The 21,796-nt window shown below is 57.1% G+C and overlaps 1 protein-coding gene across 1 annotated transcript; it reads right to left on the bottom strand.

The window, feature by feature from the left end:
* Window positions 1-16: 16 nt before the first annotated feature.
* On the bottom strand, window positions 17-20,812 carry LOC107307788 (multiple epidermal growth factor-like domains protein 8). The gene is made up of 6 exons (XM_085533451.1): window positions 20,409-20,812; window positions 15,095-15,258; window positions 10,831-11,034; window positions 8,383-8,563; window positions 3,753-3,841; window positions 17-238 (listed from the first exon to the last, which is right to left on the bottom strand). Exons 1-6 carry the CDS (start codon window positions 20,566-20,568, stop codon window positions 17-19), a joined length of 1,020 nt encoding a protein of 339 aa, XP_085389577.1. The 5' UTR covers window positions 20,569-20,812.
* Between the last annotated feature and the right edge of the window lie 984 nt (window positions 20,813-21,796).

The raw sequence follows: 21,796 nt of genomic DNA, 5'->3' as shown, positions 1-21,796 counted from the left end.
ACCCCATTAATTATCACTAATTACCCCCACTGATGTACATCCAGTCCCCAACGATAACAGCCGCATGCTGTGCCCTATGGGGCGCCCTTGCTGTGGGTCCCTTAGGCCTCAGTTCCTCCCACCCTGTCCGTGGTCGATACCTCCAGACATCGGCCGCCATGTTTCCCCCCCGCGTCTCCCCGCCATAGACAACCATGGAGTCACGCCAGCGACACGCGGAGTGAGAATGGCGGGCGGCCTAAAGGGCAAAGGGCAAAGGGCAGAGGTCAGAGGGGGGGGTTAAAGGGCAAGGGTCAGATATGGGGTCAGGGTGAGAGGTCAGGGGGTCAGATGGGGTCAGATGGGGGTCAGAGGGCAAGGGTCAGGGATGGGGGTTAAAGGGCGAGGGTCAGGGTCAGGGGTGAGGGGTCATGGGGTCAGATGGGGTCAGGGATGGGGGTCAGAGGTCAGATATGGGGTCAGGGTGAAAGGTCAGGGGGTCAGATGGGGTCAGGGGTGGGGGTTAAAGGGCAGAGGTTAGAGGTGGGGTGGGGGTCAGGGGTCAGAGATGGGGGTCAAAGGGCAGAGGTTAGAGGTGGGGGTCAAAGGGCAGAGGTCAGAGGTGGGGGTTAAAGGGCAAAGGGCAGAGGTGGGGGTTAAAGGGCAGAGGTCAGAGGTGGGGGTTATAGGGCAGAGGTCAGAGGTGGGGGTCAGAGGGCAGAGGTTAGAGGTGGGGGTTAAAGGGCAGAGGTCAGAGGTGGGGGTTAAAGGGCAGAGGTTAGAGGTGGGGGTCAGAGGGCAGAGGTTAGAGGTGGGGTGGGGGTCAGGGGTCGTGGGGTCAGATGGGGTCAGGGTTGGGGGTCAGAGGGCGAGGGTCAGGGATGGGGTCAGGGTGAAAGGTCAGGGGGTCAGATGGGGTCAGATGGGGGTCAGAGGGCAAGGGTCAGGGGTGGGGTGGGGGTCAGGGGTCGGGGGGGTCAGATGGGGTCAGGAGTGGGGGTCAGAGATGGGGGTTAAAGGGCAAGGGTCAGGGGTGGGGTCAGGGTGAAAGGTCAGGGGGTCAGATGGGGTCATATGGGGGTCAGAGGGCGAGGGGCAGGGGTGGGGTGGGGGTCAGGGGGTCAGATGGGGTCAGGGAAGGGGGTCAGAGGTCAGATATGGGGTCAGGGTGAAAGGTCAGGGGGTCAGATGGGGTCAGATGGGGGTCAGAGGGCAAGGGTCAGGGATGGGGTGGGGGTCAGGGGTCGGGGGGGTCAGATGGGGTCAGGGTTGGGGGTCAGAGATGGGGGTTAAAGGGCAGAGGTCAGAGGTGGGGGTTAAAGGGCAGAGGTTAGAGGTGGGGTGGGGGTCAGGGGTCAGAGATGGGGGTCAAAGGGCAGAGGTTAGAGGTGGGGTGGGGGTCAGGGGTCGGTGGGTCAGATGGGGTCAGGGTTGGGGGTCAGAGGGCGAGGGTCAGGGATGGGGTCAGGGTGAAAGGTCAGGGGGTCAGATGGGGTCAGATGGGGGTCAGAGGGCAAGGGTCAGGGATGGGGTGGGGGTCAGGGGGTCAGATGGGGTCAGGGTTGGGGGTCAGAGGGCGAGGGTCAGAGGTGGGGGTCAGGGTGAAAGGTCAGGGGGTCAGATGGGGTCAGGGATGGGGGTTAAAGGGCAGAGGTCAGAGGTGGGGGTCAGAGGGCAGAGGTCAGAGGTGGGGGTCAGAGGGCGAGGGTCAGGGGTGGGGTGGGGGTCAGGGGGGTCAGATGGGGTCACGGTTGGGGGTCAAAGGGCAAGGGTCAGGGATAGGGGTCAGAGGACAAGGGTCAGGGATGGGGGTTAAAGGGCAAGGGTCAGATATGGGGTCAGGGATGGGGACGGGGGTCAGAGATGGGGGTTAAAGGGCGAGGGTCAGAAATGGGGGTTAGGGGGTAAGGGTCAGGGGTGGGGTGGGGGTCAGGGGGTCAGATGGGGTCAGGGATGGGGGTCAGAGGTCAGATATGGGGTCAGGGTGAAAGGTCAGGGGGTCAGATGGGGTCAGGGATGGGGGTTAAAGGGCAGAGGGTCAGGGGTAGGGTGGGGGTCAGGGGTCAGGGGGGTCAGATGAGGTCAGGAGTGGGGGTCAGGGATGGGGGTCAGAGGGCAAGGGTCAGATATGGGGTCAGGGTGAAAGGTCAGGGGTGGGGTGGGGGTCAGGGGTTGTGGGGGTCAGATGGGGTCAGGAGTGGGGGTCAGAGATGGGGGTCAAAGGGCAGAGGTTGGAGGTGGGGGTTAAAGGGCAGAGGTTAGAGGTGGGGTGGGGGTCAGGGGTCGGGGGGTCAGATGGGGTCAGGGATGGGGGTCAGAGGGCAAGGGTCAGGGATGGGGTCAGGGTGAAAGGTCAGGGGGTCAGATGGGGTCAGATGGAGGTCAGAGGGCAAGGGTCAGGGATGGGGTGTGGGTCAGAGATGGGGGTTAAAGGGCGAGGGGCAGGGGTGGGGTGGGGGTCAGGGGTCGGGGGGTCAGAGGTCAGAGTTAGGGGTCAGAAATGGGGGTCAGAGGTCAGATATGGGGTCAGGGTGAAAGGTCAGGGGGTCAGATGGGGTCAGGGATGGGGGGTCAGGGTGAAAGGTCAGGGGGTCAAAGATGAGGATCAGGCAAAGGGGAAAGGTCAGAGATGGGGGTCAGAGGGCAAAGGTCAAGGATGGGGTGGGAGTCAGGGATGGGGGTCAGAGGGCAAGGGTCAGGGATGGGGTGGGGGTCAGGGGTCGGGGGAGTCAGATGGGGTCGGGGTTGGGGGGTCATGGGTCAGATGTGGGGGTCAAGAATGGGGACAGATGGGGTCAGGAGGGGTCAGATGGGGTCAGGGTTGGGGGTCAGAGGGCGAGGGTCAGGGATGGGGTCAGGGTGAAAGGTCAGGGGGTCAGATGGGGTCAGGGATGGGGGTTAAAGGGGAAAGGTCAGAGATGGGGGTTAAAGGGCAGAGGTCAGAGATGGGGGTTAAAGGGCAGAGGTCAGAGGTGGGGGGCAAAGGGCAGAGGTTAGAGGTGGGGGTTAAAGGGCAGAGGGTCAGGGGTGGGGTGGGGGTCAGGGGTTGGGATTAAAGGGCAAGGGTCAGGGATGGGGGTCAGAGGTCAGATATGGGGTCAGGTTGAAAGGTCAGGGGGTCAGATGGGGTCAGGGATGGGGGTTAAAGGGCAGAGGTCAGAGGTGGGGGTCAGAGGGCAGAGGTTAGAGGTGGGGTGGGGGTCAGGGGTCGTGGGGTCATATGGGGTCAGGGTTGGGGGTCAGAGGGCGAGGGTCAGGGATGGGGTCAGGGTGAAAGGTCAGGGGGTCAGATGGGGTCAGGGATGGGGGTTAAAGGGCAGAGGTCAGAGGTGGGGGTTAAAGGGCAGAGGTTAGAGGTGGGGGTTAAAGGGCGAGGGGCAGGGGTGGGGTGGGGGTCAGGGGTCAGGGATGGGGGTCAGAGGTCAGGGATGGGGTCAGAGGTCAGGGGTCGGGGGTCAGAGGTCAGGGGTCGGGGGTCAGAGTTCAGGGATGGGGGTCAGAGGTCAGGGTTGGGGTCAGAGGTCAGGGTTGGAGGTCAGAGGTCAGGGTGGGGGGTCAGAGGTCAGGGGTCAGTGTCAGAGGTCAGGGTCTGGGTCAGAGGTCAGACCTGGGGGTCAGAGGTCTTGGATGGGGGTCAGGGGTCAGGGATAGGAGTCAGAGGTCAGAGGTCAGGGTTGGGGTCAGAGGTCAGGGTTGGGGTCAGAGGTCAGAGGTCAGGGGTCAGAGGTCAGAGGTCAGGGGTCAGAGGTCAGAGGTCAGGGCCATGCAGTTACCGGTGCTGGTCTGTGTATGATGCGGCTCCAACTGTTGGTGCTGAAATTGAACAGCAACAGATCGCCCAGAGGGGAACCAAGGGAGTGACCTGTAGGGAGAGACCCATAGAGATACATAGAGAGACCTATAGGGACACATAGAGACCCCATAGAGACCCATAGAACCCCATAGGGAACCAAGGGCGTGACCTGTAGAGAGACCCATAGAGATACATAGAGAGACCTATAGATATACATAGAGATACATAGAGACCTATAGAGACCCATAGGGACACATAGAGACCCATAGAGACCCATAGAGACACATAGGGACACATAGGGAGCCCAGGGAGTGACCTGTAGGGAGACACATAGAGAGACCCATAGGGACCCATAGAGACCCATAGGGACCCATAGGGAACCAAGGGAGTGACCTGTAGGGAGACACATAAAGATACATAGGGACCTATAGAGACCTATAGGGACCCTTAGAGACCTATAGGGACCCATAGGGACCTATAGGGACCCATAGGGACCCATAGGGAGCCCAGGGAGTGACCTGTAGGGAGACCCATAGAGATACATAGGGACCCATAGAGACCCATAGAGACCCATAGGGACACATAGGGACACATAGAGACACATAGAGACCCATAGGGACCCATAGAGACCCATAGGGACCCCATAGAGACCTATAGAGACCTATAGGGAACCAAGGGAGTGACCTGTAGGGAGACACATAGAGAGACCCATAGAGACCTATAGGGAACCAAGGGAGTGACCTGTAGGATATAGGGACACATAGAGATACATACAGACCCCATAGAGACACATACGGACCCATAGAGACCCATAGGGAACCCAGGGAGTGACCTATAGAGAGACCCATAGAGAGACATAGGGACCCATAGAGACAGATAGAGACCCATAGGGACCCATAGAGACACATAGGGAACCATAGAGACCTATAGAGACCCATAGAGACATATAGGGACCTATAGGGACCCATAGAGACACATAGAGACCTATAGGGACCTATAGGGACCCATAGAGACACATAGAGACCTATAGGGAACCCAGGGAGTGACCTGTAGGATAGAGGGACACATAGAGATACATAGGGACACATAGGGACACATAGGGACACATAGAGACCCATAGGGACACATAGAGACACATAGGGACCCATAGAGACCCATAGGGAACCATAGGGACCCATAGAGACCCCACAGAGACCCCATACAGACCTATAGGAACCCTAGAGACACATAGGGACCCATAGAGACCTATAGGGACACATAGGGACACATAGGGACACATAGAGACAGATAGAGACCCATAGGGACACATAGAGACCCATAGGGAACCCAGGGAGTGACCTATAGGGAGACACATAGAGATACACAGGGACCTATAGGGACCCATAGAGACCCATAGAGATACATAGGGACCCATAGAGACCTATAGAGACCCATAGAGACCCATAGGGACCCATAGAGACCCATAGAGACCCCATAGAGACCCATAGAGACCCATAGGGACCCATAGGGACCCATAGAGACCCCATACAGACCCCATAGAGACCTATAGGGACACATAGAGACCCATAGAGACCCATAGGGACCCATAGGGACACATAGGGACCCATAGGGAGCCCAGGGAGTGACCTATAGGGAGAGACCCATAGAGACATAGAGGGACCCATAGGGACCAATAGGGACACATAGAGACCTATAGGGACCCATAGGGACCCCATACCCCCCCTATCCCCCCCATAACCACCCCATAACCACACCATATCCCCCCCATATCCCCCCATAACCACCCCATATCCCCCCATAGCCCCCCATAACCACCCCATATCCCCCCATATCCCCCCATAACCACCCCATACCCCCCCATAACCACCCAATATCCCCCCATACTCACCCCCAAATACATAGAGCCCCCCGGTGTGGGGCAGGAAGACCCCCATACCCCATAACCACCCCATAACCACCCCATACCCCCCCATAACCACCCCATATCCCCCCATAACCTCCCCATACCCCCCCATAACCACCCCATATCCCCCCATAACCACCCCATACCCCCCATACCCCCCCATAACCACCCCATATCCCCCCATATCCCCCCATAACCACCCCATAACCTCCCCATATCCCCCCATAACCACCCCATATCCCCCCATATCCCCCCATAACCACCCCATAACCACCCCACATCCCCCCATAACCACCCCATACCCCCCCATATTCCCCCCATATCCCCCCATAATTCCCCCATAACCACCCCATATCCCCCCATAACCTCCCCATAGCCCCCCATAACCACCCCATAACCACCCCATAGCCCCCCATAACCTCCCCATAGCCCCCCATAACCACCCCATAACCACCCCATAGCCCCCCATAACCTCCCCATAGCCCCCCATAACCACCCCATAACCCCCACCCCACACCCCTATAACCTCGCCCACCCCATAACCACCCCATAACCCCCCATACCACCCCATAACCACCCCATACCCCCCCATAACCACCCCATATCCCCCCATATCCCCCCATAACCTCCCCATAGCCCCCCATAACCTCCTCATAGCCCCCCATAACCACCCCATAGCCCCCCCATATCCCCCCATAACCACCCCATAGCCCCCCATAACCACCCCATATCCCCCCATAACCTCCCCATAGCCCCCCATACCCCCCCATAACCACCCCATAGCCCCCCATAACCACCCCATATCCCCCCATAACCTCCCCATATCCCCCCATATCCCCCCATAACCATCCCATAGCCCCCCATAACCACCCCATAGGCCCCCATATCCCCCCATAACCACCCCATATCCCCCCATAACCACCCCATATCCCCCCATAGCCCCCCATATCCCCCCATAACCACCCCATAGCCCCCCATAACCACCCCATAGGCCCCCATATCCCCCCATAACCACCCCATATCCCCCCATAGCCCCCCATATCCCCCCATAACCACCCCATAACCACCCCATAGCCCCCCCATATCCTCCCATACTCACCCCCAAACACACAGAGCCCCCCTGTGTGGGGCAGGAAGACCCCCATACCCCATAACCACCCCATAACCACCCCATATCACCCCCATAACCACCTCATACCCCCCCATATCCTCCCATATTCCCCCCATATCCCCCCATAACTCCCCCATAACCACCCCATATCCCCCCATAACCTCCCCATAGCCCCCATAACCACCCCATAACCACCCCATACCCCCCCCATAACCACCCCATATCCCCCCATATCCCCCCATAACCACCCCATAACCACCCCATAGCCCCCCATAACCACCCCGTGTCCCCCCATATCCCCCCATAACCACCCCATACCCCCCCATAACCACCCCATAGCCCCCCATAACCACCCCATAACCACCCCATACCCCCCATATCCCCCCATAACCACCCCATAGCCCCCCATAACCACCCCATAACCACCCCATACCCCCCATATCCCCCCATAACCACCCCATAGCCCCCCATAACCACCCCATAACCACCCCATACCCCCCATATCCCCCCATAACCACCCCATATCCTCCCATAACCACCCCATAGGTCCCCATAGCCCCCCATATCCCCCCATAACCACCCCATAGCCCCCCCATATCCCCCCATACTCACCCCCAAATACATAGAGCCCCCCGGTGTGGGGCAGGAAGACCCCCGCAGCCCCATAACCACCCATAACTGCCCCATAACCACCCCCACCCCATAACCACCCCATAGCCCCCCATAACCACCCCATATCCCCCATATCCCCCCATAACCACCCCATACCCCCCCATAACCACCCCATACCCCCCCATAACCACCCCATATCCCCCCATAACCTCCCCATACCCCCCCATAACCACCCCATATCCCCCCATATCCCCCCATAACCACCCCATAGCCCCCCATACTCACCCCCAAATACATAGAGCCCCCCTGTGTGGGGCAGGAAGACCCCCCCACACCCCATAACCACCCCATAACTCCCCCATAGACCCCCATAAACATCCCATAACTCCCACCCCACACCCCTATAACCTTGCCCACCCCATAACCACCACATAACCCCACATATCCCCCCATAACCACCCCATATCCCCCCATATCCCCCCATAACCACCCCATAACCACCCCATATCCCCCCATACTCACCCCCAAATACACAGAGCCCCCCAGTGTGGGGCAGGAAGACCCCCATACCCCATAACCTCCCCATAGCTCCCCATAACCACCCCATAACCTCCCCATATCCCCCCATAACCACCCCATAACCACCCCATACCCCCCCATAACCACCCCATACCCCCCCATAACCACCCCATAGGCCCCCATATCCCCCCATAACCTCCCCATAGCCCCCCATAACCTCCCCATAGCCCCCCATAACCACCCCATATCCCCCCATATCCCCCCATAACCACCCCATATTCCCCATATCCCCCCATAACCACCCCATATCCCCCATAACCTCCCCATAGCCCCCCATAACCTCCCCATATCCCCCCATAACCACCCCATAGCCCCCCATAACCACCCCATATCCCCCCATAACCACCCAATACCCCCATATCTCCCCATATCCCCCCATATCCCCCCATAGCCCCCCATACTCACCCCCAAACACATAGAGCCCCCCTGTGTGGGGCAGGAAGACCCCGGCAGCCCCCACTCTGGCCCCATAGACGTCATCTCCGTCACTTATGGGGTACCAACGGCCGCCCCCCCCCGGGCCCCACACATCCAGCTCACAGCTCTGCCCCATAAAACCGGGGGGGCAACGACAGCGACCTGAGGACTAATGTGGGGCAGGAAGGGGGGGGATGTGGGGCAGGGAGGGGGGAGATAGGGGGCAGAGATGGGGGGAGATGTGGGGCAGAGATGGGGGGCAGAAGGGGGGAGATATGGGGTATAAGGGGGGAGATGTGGGGTATAAGGGGGGAGATGTGGGGCAGAGATGGGGGGCAGAAGGGAGGAGATATGGGGTACAAGGGGGGAGATATGGGGTATAAGGGGGGAGATGTGGGGTAGAGATGGGGGGCAGATGTGGGGTGGGAGGGGGGAGATAGGGGGACATATGGGGTATAAGGGGGGAGATATGGGGCAGAGATGTGGGGTATAAGGGGGGAGATGTGGGGCAGAAGGGGGGAGATGTGGGGAGATGTGGGGCAGAAAGGGGGATATATGGGGCAGAAAGGGGGACATATGGGGTATGAGGGAGGAGATGTGGGGTATAAGGGGGATATATGGGGTATAAGGGGGGAGATGTGGGGCAGAAAGGGGAACATATGGGGCAGAAAGGGGGACATATGGGGCAGAAAGGGGGACATATGGGGTACAAGGGGGGAGATGTGGGGCAGAAATGGGGACATATGGGGTATAAGGGTGGAGATGTGGGGTATAAGGGGGGACATATGGGGCAGAAAGCCCCACACCCCACACCCCTATAACCTTGCCCACCCCATAACCACCCCATAGCCCCCCATAACCACCCCATATCCACCCCAATACCCCCCCCATATCACCCCCATAACCACCCCATAACCATCCCATAGCCCCCCATATCCCCCTATAGCCCCCCATAACCACCCCATAACCCCCCATAACCGCCCGAAATCCCCCCATAACCACCCCATAGCCCCCCATAGCCCCCAAGAACCACCCCATAGCCCCCCATAACGACCCCATAACTCCCCATAGCTCCCCATAGCCCCCCATAACCACCCCATAACTCCCACCCCACACCCCTATAACCTCACCCACCCCATAACCACCCCATAACCACCCCATAACCACCCCATATCCCCCCATAACCCCCCATAACCATCCCATAACCCCCCCATAACCACCCCATAGCCCCCCATATCCCCCCTTATCCCCCCATAACCACCCCATAACCCCCCATAACCACCCCACATCCCCCCATACCCACCCCATATCACCCCATATCCCCCCATAACCACCCCATAACCACCCCATATCCCCCCATATCCCATATCCCCCCATAGCCCCCCATATCCCATAGCCCCCCATATCCCCCCATATCCCCCATAACCACCCCATATCCCCCCATAACCACCCCATATCCCCCCATATCCCATATCCCACCCCCATGTACCTGGCACTGCCCCCCGTTGTGACACCCCATATCCCCCCATAACCACCCCATAACCACCCCATAGCACCCCATACCCACCCTATATACCCCCAACAACCCCATAACCACCTCATACCCCCCATATCCCCCATAACCACCCCATACCCCCCATAGCCCACCCCATAACCACCCCATACCCCCCACATCCCCCTATAACCACCCCATATCCCCCCATAACCCCCCATAACCACCCCATACCCACCCCATATCGCCCCATATCCCCCCATATCCCCCCATACCCACCCCATAACCCCCCATACCCACCCTATAACCACCCCATAGCCCCCCATATCCCATATCCCCCCATATCCCATATCCCACCCCCATGTACCTGGCACTGCCCCCCGTTGTGACACCCCATAGCCCCCCATACCCCCCCATACCCACCCCATAACCACCCCATAGCCCCCCATAACCACCCCATACCCCCCCATACCCACCCCATAACCACCCCATATCACCCCATAACCACCCCACACCCCCCATATCCCACCCCCATAACCACCCCATAGCCCACCCATAGCCCCCCATATCCCACTATAGCCCCCCATACCCACCCCATAACCCCCCATACCCCGCCATACCCCCCCATAGCCCCCCATAACCACCCCATAACCACCCCATAGCCCCCCATACCCACCCCATATCCCCCCATAACCACCCCAAATCCCACATAGCCCCCCATACCCACCCCATAACCACCCCATAACCACCCCATAACCACCCCATAACCACCCCATAACCACCCCATAACCACCCCATACCCCCCATATCCCCCCATAACCACCCCATATCCCCCCATAACCACCCCATATCCCCCCATACCCCCCATAACCACCCCATAACCCCCCATATCCCCCCATAACCACCCCATATCCCCCCATATCCCATATCCCACCCCCATGTACCTGGCACTGCCCCCCGTTGTGACACCCCACATCACACAGTCTTTGTCCGCAGTCCGTCCCCCCCCACGGGGGGTCGCACCTACAGACGCCATCGGGGCCGCACGACCCCCGTCCCCTACAACCCATAGGGCAAAGACTGGAGCGGAACCAGCCCCAGAACCCGCCCAGGTTGTAATTGGCGTCACTGAACAGACGGACCTCCATCTGCATTGGGAACATACAGACACGTTGGGACCCATAGAGACCCATAGAACCCCATAGAACCACACAGAACCCCATAGGGACCCATAGAGACCCATAGGGACCCATAGAGAGCCATAAAACCCCATAGAACCCCATAGGGATCCATAGAGACCCATAGCGACCCATAGGGACCCATAGAGACCCATAGGGACCCATAGAGACCCATAGGGACCCATAGGGACCCATAGGGCACAGACTGGAGCGGAACCAGCCCCAGAACCCGCCCAGGTTGTAATTGGCGTCACTGAACAGACGGACCTCCATCTGCATTGGGAACATACACACACATTGGGACCCATAGAGACACATAGAACCTCATAGAGACCCATAGAACCCCATAGAGAGCCATAGAACCCCATAGGGATCCATAGAACCCCATAGAACCACATATGGACCCATAAAACCCCATAGGACCCCATAGGAATCCATAGAGATCTCTATTGCTCCACTGCGCCCCCTGGTGGCCAACAGTGGAACTACAGATGGGAACCCATAGAGACCCATAGGGACCTATAGGGACGTATAGGGACCCATAGAGACCCATAGAGACCCATAGGGACCCATAAAACCCCATAGAGACCCATAGGGATCCATAGAGACCCATAGGGACACATAGGGACCCATAGGGACCCATAGAGACCCCATAGAGACACATAGAGACCCATAAAACCCCATAGAACCCCATAGGGACCCATAGAGACCCATAAAACCCCATAGAACCCCATAGGGACCCATAGAGACCATAGGGACCCATAGAACCCCATAGGGATCCATAGAGACCCATAGAGACCCATAGGGACCCATAGGGACCCATAGGGACCCATAGGGACCCCATAGAGACCCCATAGGGACCCATAGAGAGCCATAAAATCCCATAGAACCCCATAGGGACCCATAGAGACCCATAGAGACCCATAGGGACCCATAGGGACCCATAGGGACCCATAGGGCACAGACTGGAGCGGAACCAGCCCCAGAACCCGCCCAGGTTGTAATTGGCGTCACTGAACAGACGGACCTCCATCTGCATTGGGAACATACACACACATTAGGACCCATAGAGAGACATAAAACCCCATAGAACCCCATAGAACCCCATAGAACCCCATAGGGACCCATAGAACCCCATAGGACCCCATAGGGACCCATAAAACCCCATAGAACCCCATAGGAATCCATAGAGATCTCTATTGCTCTACTGCGCCCCCTGGTGGCCAACAGTGGAACTACAGATGGCACAGAGCGACACATAGGGACCCATAGGGACCCATAGAGACCCATAGGGACCCATAGGGACCCATAGAGACCCATAGAGACACATAGAGACACATAGGGACCCATAGGGACTCATAGAGACCCATAGGGACCCATAGAGACCCATAGGGACCCATAGGGACCCATAGGGCACAGACTGGAGCGGAACCAGCCCCAGAACCCGCCCAGGTTGTAATTGGCGTCACTGAACAGACGGACCTCCATCTGCATTGGGAACATACACACACATTGGGACCCATAGAGAGACATAAAACCCCATAGAACCCCATAGAGACCCATAGGGAGCCACAGAGAGCCATAAAACCCCATAGAACACCATAGGGAACCATAGAACCCCATAGAACCCCATAGGGACCCATAAAACCCCATAGAACCCCATAGGGACCCATATAGAGCCATAAAACCCCATAGAACCCCATAGGGACCCATAGAGAGCCATAAAACCCCATAGAACCCCATAGGGACCCATAAAACCCCATAGAACCCCATAGGACTCCATAGAGATCTCTATTGCTCCACTGCGCCCCCTGGTGGCCAACAGTGGAAGTGCAACTGGTGCACAGAGACACATAGGGACCCATAGAGACACATAGAGACCCATAGAGACCCCATAGAGACCCATAGAGACCCATAGGGACCCATAGGAACCCATAGAGACCCATAGAGACCCATAGAGACCCATAAAACACCATAGAACCCCATAGGGACCCATAGAGAGCCATAAAACCCCATAGGGACCCATAGAGAGCCATAGGGACCCATAGAACCCCATAGGGACCCATAGAGAGCCATAAAACCCCATAGAACCTCATAGGGACCCATAGAACACCATAGATCCCCATAGAACCCCATAGAGAGCCATAAAACCCCAAAGAACCCCATCGGGATCCTTAAAACCCCATACAACCCCATAGAAACCCATAGGGATCCATAAAACCCCATAGAACCCCATAGGGACCCATAGAACCCCATAGGGATCCATAGAGACCCATAAAACCCCATAGAACCCCATAGGGATCCATAAAGACCCATAGGGACCCATAGAACCCCATAGGACCCCATAGGGATCCATAAAACCCCATAGAACCCCATAGAACCCCATAGGGACCCATAAAACCCCATAGAACCCCATAGGGACCCATAGAGAGCCATAAAACCCCATAGAACCCCATAGGAATCCATAGAGACCCATAGGGACCCATAGGGACTCATAGGGACCCATAGAGACCCATAGAGACCCATAGGAATCTATAGGAATCCAGAGAACTCTATTGTTCCACTGCGCCCCCTGGTGGCCAACAGTGGAACTACAGATGGTGACACTGCACCAGCACCTGGACTGGACCCATAGAGACCCATAGGGACCACAGAGACCCATAGAGACCCATAAAACACCATAGAACCCCATAGAACCCCATAGGGACCCATAGGGACCCATAGAGACCCATAGAGACCCATAGAGACACATAGAGACACATAGAGACACATAGAGACACATAGGGACCCATAGAGACCCATAGAGACCCACAGAGACCCATAAGGACCACAGAGATCCATAGAGACTCATATGACACGTAGAGACCCCATAGAGACCCATATAGTCCCATAGAGACCCATAGGGACCCATAGAGAACCATAGAGACCCATAGGGACCCATAGGGACCCATAGAGACCCATAGGGACCCATAGGGACCCATAGGGACCCATAGAGACCCATAGGGACCCATAGAGACCCATAGAGACCCATAGGGACACAAAGAGACCCATAAAACACCATAGAACCCCATAGAACCCCATAGGGACCCATAGAGACCCATAGGGACCCACAGAGACCCATAGAGACCCACAGAGACCCATAAGGACCACAGAGATCCATAGAGACTCATATGACACGTAGAGACCCCATAGAGACCCATATAGTCCCATAGAGACCCATAGGGACCCATAGAGAACCATAGAGACCCACAGAGACCCATAGGGACCCATAGAGACCCATAGGGACCCATAGGGACCCATAGAGTTCCCCCCTTTAGCCCCGCCCCTCTTTGTCCTCCCTCCCCTCCCATTGGCTGTTCCTCCTTTAGCCCCGCCCACTCCTTAAGCCCCGCCCCCTCCCTTAGCCCCGCCCCTCTTTGTCCCCCCTCCCCTCCCATTGGCCGTTCCTTAGCCCCGCCCCTTATTGCCCTCCCTCCCCTCCCATTGGACATTCTTTAGCCCCGCCCCTCTTTGTCCTCCCTCCCCTCCCATTGGCCGTTCCTTAGCCCCGCCCCTCTTTGTCCTCCCTCCCCTCCCATTGGCCGTTCCTTAGCCCCGCCCCTCTTTGTCCTCCCTCCCCTCCCATTGGCCGTTCCTTAGCCCCGCCCCTCTTTGTCCCCCCTCCCCTCCCATTGGCTGTTCCTCCTTTAGCCCCGCACCCTCCCTTAGCCCCGCCCTTCTTTGTCCCCCCTCCCCTCCCATTGGCCGTTCCTTAGCCCCGCCCCTCTTTGTCCTCCCTCCCCTCCCATTGGCCGTTCCTTAGCCCCTCCCCTCTTTGTCCCCCCTCCCCTCCCATTGGCTGTTCCTCCTTTAGCCCCGCCCCCTCCCTTAGCCCCGCCTCCCTTTGTCCCCCCTCCCCTCCCATTGGCCGTTCTTTAGCCCCGCCCCTTATTGCCCCCCCTCCCCTCCCATTGGCCATTCTTAAGCCCCGCCTCCCTTTGTCCTCCCTCCCCTCCCATTGGCCGTTCCCCCCCCCCGTAGCCCCGCCCACCTGCCCGGATGCGGCCTCTATGATTGGTGGGGGCGGGGCGTTGCCGCTGAGCGCAGCCAATAGGCGGCCGCGGTGGGCGGAGCCGTCGAAGACGAACAGGAAGTCGAAGCCGCATTCCGTCTCCAGCTCCGACAGCGACAGCAGCACGCGGTGACCGGGGGGGGCTGGGGGCAAAGGTCACATGGGGTCACAGGTCATGAGGGGTCAAAGGTCACGAGGGGTCAAAGGTCATGAGGGGTCAAAGGTCACGAGGTGTCAAAGGTCACGAGGTGTCAAAGGTCACGAGGGGTCAAAGGTCACATGGGGTCAGAGGTCATGAGGGGTCAAAGGTCACGATTGGATCAGAGGTCATGAGGGGTTCAAAGGTCACATGGGGTCAGAGGTCATGAGGGGTCAAAGGTCACGAGGTGGGGGTCAGCAGGACACGGTGACCTGGGGGGCTGGGGGCAAAGGTCACATGGGGTCAAAGGTCATGAGGAGTCAAAGGTCATGAGGGGGTCAAAGGTCACAATGGGGTCAGAGGTCATGGGAGGTCAAAGGTCACGAGGTTGGGGTCAGCATGACATGGTGACCTGGGGGGGCTGGGGGCAAAGGTCACATGGGGTCAGAGGTCATGAGGGGTCAAAGGTTATGAGGTGGGGGTCAGCAGCACGCGGTGACCGGGGAGGGCTGGGGGCAAAGGTCAGCGGGGGTCAAAGGTCACATGGGGGTCAGAGGTCATGAGGGGTCAAAGGTCGTGAGGGGTCAGAGGTCACGAGGGGTCGAAGGTCACGAGTAAAGTGTCACGAGAGGTTAAAGGTCATGAGGGGTCAAAGGTCATGAGGTGGTCAAAGGTCATGAGAGGTTCAAAGGTCACAAGGGGTTAAAGGTCATCAGGGGTCGAAAGGTCGAGCTGGGTTGAGGTCAAAGGTCACAATGGAAACAAAGGTCATGGGGGTCAAAAGTCATAAGGGGGTCAAAGGTAACAAAGGAGGGTCAAAGGTCATGAGGTGTGGGGTCAAAGGTCACAAAGGGGGGTTAAAGGTCACAATTGGAGTTAAAGGTCAAGGTGGGTTGGGGTCAAAGGTCACAAGGGGTCAAGGGTCACAATATACCCCCATAGACCCCAATATCCCTCCCCATAGACCCCCATATAAACCCCCAGACCCCCATATCCCCCCCATAACCACATGGGGTCTCTATGGGGTCTCTCTACGAGGCCAGATGGATCTCTATGGGGTCCCTATGGGTCCCTATGTGTTCCTATGGGGTCTCTATGGGGTCTCTATGGGTCTCTATGGGGTCCCAATGTGTCCCTATGGCTCTCTATGGGTCCCAATGGATCTCTATGGGTCCCAATGTGTCCCTATGGGGTCCCTATGGGTCTATGTGTCCCTATGTGTCTCTATGGGTCCCTATGGAGTCCCTATGGGGTTCCTATGGGGTCCCTATGGGTTCCCTATGGGGTCTCTATGGGTCCCTATGTGTCCCTATGGGGTCCCTATGGGGTTCCTATGGGTCCCTATGCGTCTCTGTCTCTCTATGGCCCTCTATGGGGTCCCTATGTGTCCCTATGTGTCTCAATGGGGTTCCTATGTGTCTCTATGGCTCTCTATGGGTCTCTATGGGTCCCTATGGGTCTATGTGTCTCTATGGGTCTTAATGGGGTCCCAATGTGTCCCTATGGGGTCTCTATGTGTCCCTATGGGAATCAATGGGGTCCCAATGTGTCCCTATGGGTCCCTATGTGTCCCAATGTGTCCCTATGGGGTCCCTATGGGTCTATGGCTCTCTATGGGCCCCTATGTGTCCCTATGTGTCCCTATGTGTCCCTATGGGGTCCCTATGGGGTCTCTATGGGTCCCTATGTGTCCCTATGGGGTCCCTATGGGTCTATGTCCCTCTATGGGGTCCCAATGGGTTCCCTATGGGGTCCCTATGGGGTCTCTATGGGGTCCCTATGGCTCTCTATGGGTCTCTATGTGTCCCTATGTGTCCCTATGGGGTCCCTATGGGTCTATGTCTCTCTATGGGGTCTCTATGGGGTCTCTATGGGGTCCCTATGGCTCTCTATGGGTCTATGTGTCCCTATGTGTCCCTATGGGGTCTCTATGGGTCTATGTCTCTCTATGTGTCCCTATGGGGTCTCTATGGGGTCCCTATGGGTCTCTATGGGGTCTCTATGACTCTCTATGGGGTCCCAATGTGTCCCTATGGGGTCTCTATGGGGTCCCTATGGGTCTATGTCTCTCTATGTGTCTCTATGTGTCCCTATGGGTCCCTATATGTCCGTATGGGTCTATGTCTCTCTATGTGTCTCTATGTGTCCCTCTGTGTCTCAATGGGGTCCCTATGTGTGTCTATGGGGTCCCTATATGTTTGTATGGGGTCTCTATGTGTCTCTATGTGTCCCTATGGCTCTATGTCCCTCTATGGGTCCCAATGGATCTCTATGGGCTCTCTATGGGGTCCCTATGGGGTCACTATGGGTCTATGTGTCCCTATGGGTCTCTATGGGGTCTCTATGTGTCCCTATGTATCCCTATGGGGTCTCTATGGGTCCCTATGGGTCCCTATGGGTCTATGTGTCCCTATGGGTCCCTATGTGTCCCTCTGGGGTCCCTATGGGTCTCAATGGGGTCCCTATGTGTCCCTATGTGTCCCTATGGGTCTATGTGTCTCTATGTGTCCCTATGTGTCCCTATGGGGTCTCTATGGGTCCCAATGTGTCCCTATGGATCCCTATGTATCTCTATGGGGTCTCTATGGGGTCACTATGGGGTCCCTATGGGTCTATGTGTCCCTATGTGTCTCTATGGGGTCCCTATGGGGTCCCTAGGGGGTCCCTATGGGTCTCAATGGGGTCCCTATGGGTCTCTATGGTTCCCTATGACTCTCTATGTGTCCCTATGGGTCTCTATGGCTCTCTATGGGTCCCTATGGGTCCCTATGTCTCTCTATGTGTCTCTATGGGTCCCAATGTGTCCCTATAGGGTCTCTATGGGGTCCCTATGGGGTCCGTATGGGGTCTCTATGTGTCCCTATGGGGTTTCTATGGAGTCCCTATGCGGTCCCTATGGCTCTATGTCCCTCTATGGGTCTCTATGGGTCCCTATGGGGTCCCAATGTGTCCCTATGTGTCCCTATAGGGTCTCTATGGGGTTTCTATGGGTCTATGTGTCCCTATGGGTCCCTATGGGTCCCTATGTATCTCTATGGGTCCCTATGGGGTCTCTATGGGGTCTCTATGGGGTTTCTATGGGTCTATGTGTCCCTATGGGTCCCTATGGGTCCCTATGTATCTCTATGGGTCTCTATGGGGTCTCTATGGGGTCTCTATGGGGTCTCTATGGGGTTTCTATGGGGTCTCTATGGGGTTTCTATGGGGTCTCTATGGGTCTCTATGGGTCTCTATGTGTCCCTATGGGTCCCTATGGGTCCCTATGGGTCTATGTCCCTCTATGGGGTCTCAATGGGGTCCCTTTGGGTCTATGTCTCTCTATGGGGTCTCTATGGGGTCGCTATGGGTTCCCTATGGGGTCTCTATGGGTCCCTATGGGTCCCTATGGGGTCCCTATGGATCTATGTCCCTCTATGGGGTCTCAATGAGGTCCCTATGGGTCTATGTCCCTCTATGGGTCTCTATGGGTCCCTATGGGGTCCCAATGTGTCCCTATGTGTCCCTATGGGGTCTCTATGGGGTTTCTATGGGTCTAAGTGTCCCTATGGGTCCCTATGGGTCCCAATGGATCTCTATGGGGTCTCTATGGGGTTTCTATGGGGTCTCTATGGGGTTTCTATGGGGTCTCTATGGGTCTATGTCTCTCTATGTGTCCCTATGTGTCTCTATGTGTCCCTTTGGGGTCCCTATGGGGTCTCTATGGGGTCCCTATGGGGTCTCTATGGGGTCGCTATGGGTTCCCTATGGGTCTGTATGGGTCCCTATGGGGTCTATGTGTCCCTATGGGTCCCTATGTGTCCCTATGAGGTCCCTATGTGTCTCTATGGGTCCCTATGGGTCTCTATGGGGTCTCTATGGGGTCCCTATGGGGTCTCTATGTGTCCCTATGGGGTTTCTATGGAGTCCCTATGCGGTCCCTATGGCTCTATGTCCCTCTATGGGTCTCTATGGGTCCCTATGGGGTCTCTATGTGTCCCTATGTGTCCCTATGGGGTCTCTATGGGGTTTCTATGGGTCTATGTGTCCCTATGGGTCCCTATGTATATCTATGGGTCTCTATGGGTCTCAATGGGGTCTCTATGGGGTCCCTATGGGGTTCCTATGGGTCCCTATGCGTCTCTGTCTCTCTATGGCCCTCTATGGGGTCCCTATGTGTCTCTATGTGTCTCAATGGGGTTCCTATGTGTCTCAATGGGTCTCTATGGGTCTCTATGGGTCCCTATGGGTCTATGTGTCTCTATGGGTCTTAATGGGGTCCCAGTGTGTCCCTATGGGGTCTCTATGTGTCCCTATGGGAATCAATGGGGTCCCAATGTGTCCCTATGGGTCCCTATGTGTCCCAATGTGTCCCTATGGGGTCCCTATGGGTCTATGGCTCTCTATGGGTCCCTATGTGTCCCTATGTGTCTCTATGGGTCACTATGGGGTCTCTATGGAACCCAATGTGTCCCTATGGGAATCAATGGGGTCCCAATGTGTCCCTGTGTGTCCCTATGGGGTCCCTATGGGGTCTCTATGGGTCCCAATGTGTCCCTATGGGGTCCCTATGGGTCTATGTCCCTCTATGGGGTCCCTATGGGTCTATGTCCCTCTATGGGGTCTCAATGGGGTCCCTACGGGTCTATGTCTCTCTATGGGGTCTCTATGGGGTCCCTATGTGTCCCTATGTGTCCCTATGGGGTCTCTATGGGGTCTCAATGGGGTCCCTATGGGTCTATGTCCCTCTATGGGGTCTCATTGGGGTCCCTATGGGTCTATGTCTCTCTATGGGGTCTCTATGGGGTCCCTATGTGTCCCTATGGGTCCCTATGGGTCCCTATGGGTCTCTATGGGTCTCTATGGGGTCCCTATGTGTCCCTATGGGGTCTCTATGGGGTGTCTATGGGTCTATGTGTCCCTATGGGTCCCTATGGGTCCCTATGTATCTCTATGGGTCTCTATGGGTCTCTATGGGGTCTCTATGGGGTTTCTATGGGGTCTCTATGGGGTTTCTATGGGTCTATGTGTCCCTATGGGTCCCTATGGGTCCCTATGTATCTCTATGGGTCTCTATGGGTCTCTATGGGTCTCTATGGGGTTTCTATGGGGTCTCTATGGGGTCTCTATGGGTCTCTATGGGGTCTCTATGTGTCCCTATGGGGTGCCCCCACTCACCTTGCAGCACCCAGACACACTCCCCCATGACCGAGTAGTTCCCGGGCCCATCACTCAAAGCTCCGCCCCCTTTTAAGCTCCACCTCCTTCCGGTGCAAGCCCCGCCCACCGCCCCGCCCACACACACACAGAGCCACGCCCACAAAAGGGGCGGGGCCATGGCGGCAGTGGGCGGGGCTTAAGGGGCCAGTATTATAATGAGGGTGGGGGGGGCTTAAGGGGCCGGTATTATAATGAGGGGGCGGGGCTTAAGGGGTGGTGGTATAATGAGGGGGCGTGGCTTCGGGGGTGGTGGGCGGGGCTTAAGTGGTGGTATTATAATGAGGGGCTGGGCTTAAAGAGCTTTATTATAATGAGGGGGCGGGGCTTAAGGGGTGGTATTATAATGAGGGGGTGTGGCTTAAGGGGCCCGGTATTATAGTGAGGGGGCGGTGCTTAAGGGGGGCAGTATTATAATGAGGGGGCGGGGCTTAAGGGGGGAAGTATTATAATGAGGGGGCGGGGCTTAAGGGGGTAGTATTATAATGAGGGGGCGGGACTTAAGGGGGGCAGTATTATAATGAGGGGGCGTGGCTTATGGGCGGCATTGTACTGAGTGGGCGTGGCTTAAAGGGGAAGTATTATAATGAGGGGCGTGGCTTGTGGGGCGGTATTATAACGAGGGGGTGGGGCTTAGTGGGCAGTATTATAATTAGGGGGTGTGGCTTAAGGGTGGTATTATAATGAGGGGGCGTGGCTTAAGGGGCCAGCATTATAATGAGGGGGCGTGGCCTAAAGGGTCAATATTATAATGAGGGGGCGTGGCTTAATGGGCCGGTATTATAATTAGGGCTCATGGCTTAAGGGGCCGGTATTATAATGAGGGGGCGTGGCTTAAGGACAGGATTGTACCGAGGGGGCGTGGCTTACGGGGTGGTATTATAATGAGGGGGCGGGGCTTAAGGGGTGATATTATAATGAGGAGGCGTGGCTTAAGGGTCGGTATTATAATGAGGGGTGTGGCCTCGTGGTGGTGGGCGGGGCTTAATGGTCGATATTATAATGAGGGGGGCGTGGGCTCTGTGATGGTGGGCGTGGTCTTCTCGGAGTGGGCGGGGCTTCGAGCTGGAGCTGGAAAGAGATGGAGGGGGGGGGGGTTATAGTGGGCTCTGCCCCATAGCGGGACCCATAGCGGGGTCCTGCCCCATAGCAGGTCCCATAAGGGGTCACAGCCCCATATCCAGCCCCATAGCAGGAGACATAAGGGGTCACAGCCCCATATCCAGCCCCATAGCGGGGTCCTGCCCCATAGCAGGTCCCATAAGGGGTCCCAGCCCCATATCCAGCCCCATAGCAGGAGCCATAAGGGGTCACAGCCCCATATCCAGCCCCATAGTGGGACCCTGCCC

Source organism: Coturnix japonica, unplaced genomic scaffold (genome assembly GCF_054131305.1).
Source record: "Coturnix japonica strain WE unplaced genomic scaffold, WE-NBRP24 Scf060, whole genome shotgun sequence".
Taxonomy (NCBI): domain Eukaryota; kingdom Metazoa; phylum Chordata; class Aves; order Galliformes; family Phasianidae; genus Coturnix; species Coturnix japonica.
Note: the sequence above shows the minus strand (reverse complement) of the source record. Positions and strands in the feature narration are given on the sequence as shown.